Genomic DNA, 3,303 nt, shown 5'->3' with positions numbered 1-3,303 from the left:
TAAGGTAAGTGTAGACTGTAAGTATTGTGCGGCGAGGGTTCTCTAATTCGAGGTGTAGGTAATTAAGTATTCGCGAAAACATAGACGACGACGCGAAAAGTAAAAAGAAATGAAACACGAGGAGAAGAAAATCTACGACGCGGTAACAGATTTACGACGCGAAAAAATTCTACGACGCGATAAAAAATCTACGACGCGAAAAATATATCTTGAAAGGTTTTTGGTAACAGGAACCCTCTCGGACAGAAAAGAAAAACGTGTTTTGTCTTTTATTTTTACGTGTTCAAACCAAAATTTTATGTTGTCTTCACAGGTACGACTAAGATCGCCGGACTCACGGAGGACGACTATCTTCCACGGAACAAAATTTATGTTGTCTTTATTATATCTTCACAGGTAGGACGAGAATTACCGGACTGACAGAAGACCTGTCTCTTATACACATCTAGATGTGTATAAGAGACAGGAAACATGTAAATATAATAAGAATATTAAATCATCGTTTGCTGTCTCTTATACACATCTAGATGTGTAGGGATCTCGTATATAGGGCCTAAGGTGTGGAACAACATATCAAGCAATGTAAGAGCATGTGCTAATATTTCACTATTTAAGAACAAAATGAATAATATTTATCATGAAAGTTATAAGATGAAACGGTATCACTGCCAGGACGGGAACAATTGTATTATTTGTAAAGAAATTCGTCAATAATATTCAATGATGTTTAAGTGCAATTTATATGTTGCTTTATTGCTGCTATTTAATTTAATTATTTATATAATTTTACAGTGTTTAAATTGCTATCTAAGAAGGATATATTATTTATATTTTATCATTATTATTATTATTATTATTATTATTATTATTTAATATTTATTTTATTTTATTTTTCTTTTCTTTGCTATTATTCTTATTCTTATTATTATTATTATTATTATTATTATTATTATTATTATTATTATTATTGTCTTGATCTATGATGTGAAAGTGCTTTAATTAAAATGTATACCTTGACTTACTTTGTCAATTTGAAATAGTATCTTAATTACTTTTTTTCGGGCGCCACTATTGTAAAGCTCTGCTTGTTTGTGGTTGCCCTTTCCAATTCCATTTTTATATATCTGTACTGTTTATCTATGCTTTGAAAAGATTTGGAATAAATTTATTTTGAATTGAATTGAATTGAGTGTTCATTGAAAGAATCTTGTGTTTTTGAGAATATTTTCCTAATATTGGGTGATCATTTTAAATTTTCACGTTATTTCGTTGGTACATTAGTTTATCGCTTTGCTATTTGTGGCAATGACTACCTCGAAAGATGTAGCGGAAGCTCTAAATAGAGCCTTACTGCTAGGCCTAGGAGTTTCTAATGAAGATGAAACTGTCCTGAGAAACATGGTCGCGGAATACTTTTCCCCTGACAATCCCGAGGAGGAGATGAGTGATTTGGAAGACACTGACGATGAAGAAGAGGGGTCAGAAGAAGAAATAGAAGTAGGCCCGGGCATAGACCGAGATCATGATTTTCATGAAGACGTCAGTTTTGACGATCCAGCTATTGTTATCGACCCAGCAAAAGAAGTTGCTCAAAGGTAGGTTTGTTTTCATGTTTAGTTTTTCAATCCATGCTATTTTATTTTTATTTACTCAGCATGCTAGCTACATGCTAGTCTTAGGCCTAGGGTAGGTAATAATATTAAAATATTTATGGCAAATTTCAGTGTATTTTGTAAACACTAACATATTTAAAATTTATTTTTATATTGTTGTAGGATTGCAGATGATGAAAAAGAAGACTAGGGTGGTAAACAAAATGCTGATGAGTTTGATGCTGTTGCAAATTATAATCATTGTCAATGTGGTGAATCTTCCTGCCTTAGTAACTTTGATGCCAAGTTCATCCTCAACAGAAGATCAGAAATGGACGAGTTGACAAAGGGAGAGAAAAAGATGTTTTTGCCAGGACTTATAAGTCATTCGTTAAACTGCTCCTCCACAACTGAATGCTCAAAACGCTCAACACAAAAACAACGCACCCGATCAAGGACCGTTTACAGAGTAGAAGGCAAACATTTATGCAGAAATGGATTTATGTTTATGCATCGGTATGTCCATTTTTGTATACTGTATTTTTAATCTTTTTTTTTCTTTACAACAAACAATTAAGTTATCTTAGCTGTATCAAATATTTTCATTATTTAATTTTTTCTTCTTTAGCATAAGCAACAACTATCTAAACCTACTGACCAAACATTATAAATCGAATGGTGTATGTCTCCCAAAACCAAAGACTGGCGGCCGTAGATTTAACAAGACTGCATTGTCTACAGAGGATATAACTCGAATTGTAACGTTTATTACAAGTTATGGTGAGTTACATGGCCTCCCTCTACCTGGACGTCAAAGCAGAGTGAACACCAATGATCCACGAACACGTTTGCTGCCGTCATCTAAAAACAAATCCACAGTTTTCAGAAAGTATGAAAAAGAAATGGAAGAAGTGAATCGGCGAAAAACAGCTGCTGGTAAGTAAATATTTGTTGTTAATTAATTTCTTAGCAAAATATGTTATAAAAAAAATTTCACTTAGGACAGCAGAAAACAAAAAAAAAACTATTGAATATACAGTGTGGCACGTAAACACTGGCTTTAAAATAATGGTCCATTATCGCAAACCGGAATGTAGCATTTTTTAAATAATGATTGATAATATACCTGATGTTCTGTTTCTTTCACATAATTTTATTCTACATATTTTTCAGGACAACCCTTGCTGAGAATTGCCAGGAGGTCAACATTCAATAAACTTTGGCTTACGTATGCCCCTGTCTCTTATACACATCAGATGTGTATAAGAGACAGCTACTATGACGCACTTCGATATACTACGCATGCTCAGTTTCAATGATTTTGCTTCTCGCGCATGCTCAATTTCAATGTTTGGCTTCTCGCGCATGCTCTGTTCCATTGTTTACGCGTTTCGTTCCATGCGGAATTCCATTGCGAATTGCAGTTCGGAGTGTGTTCATTGAAAGAATCTTGTGTTTTTGAGAATATTTTCCTAATATTGGGTGATCATTTTAAATTTTCACGTTATTTCGTTGGTACATTAGTTTATCGCTTTGCTATTTGTGGCAATGACTACCTCGAAAGATGTAGCGGAAGCTCTAAATAGAGCCTTACTGCTAGGCCTAGGAGTTTCTAATGAAGATGAAACTGTCCTGAGAAACATGGTCGCGGAATACTTTTCCCCTGACAATCCCGAGGAGGAGATGAGTGATTTGGAAGACACTGACGATG

General features: G+C 34.2%; 1 protein-coding gene across 1 annotated transcript; it reads left to right on the top strand.

The window, feature by feature from the left end:
• The first annotated feature begins 1,676 nt into the window (after window positions 1-1,676).
• On the top strand, window positions 1,677-2,805 carry LOC117107603. Its single transcript, XM_033249306.1, has 2 exons — window positions 1,677-2,108; window positions 2,221-2,805. Exons 1-2 carry the CDS (start codon window positions 1,924-1,926, stop codon window positions 2,534-2,536), a joined length of 501 nt encoding a protein of 166 aa, XP_033105197.1. The 5' UTR covers window positions 1,677-1,923; the 3' UTR covers window positions 2,537-2,805.
• The last annotated feature ends 498 nt before the right edge of the window (window positions 2,806-3,303 follow it).

Source organism: Anneissia japonica, unplaced genomic scaffold (assembly GCF_011630105.1).
Source record: "Anneissia japonica isolate Jap-2015-1 unplaced genomic scaffold, ASM1163010v1 scaffold2266_len499427_cov150, whole genome shotgun sequence".
NCBI classification, from domain to species: Eukaryota; Metazoa; Echinodermata; class Crinoidea; order Comatulida; family Comatulidae; genus Anneissia; species Anneissia japonica.
Note: the sequence above shows the minus strand (reverse complement) of the source record. Positions and strands in the feature narration are given on the sequence as shown.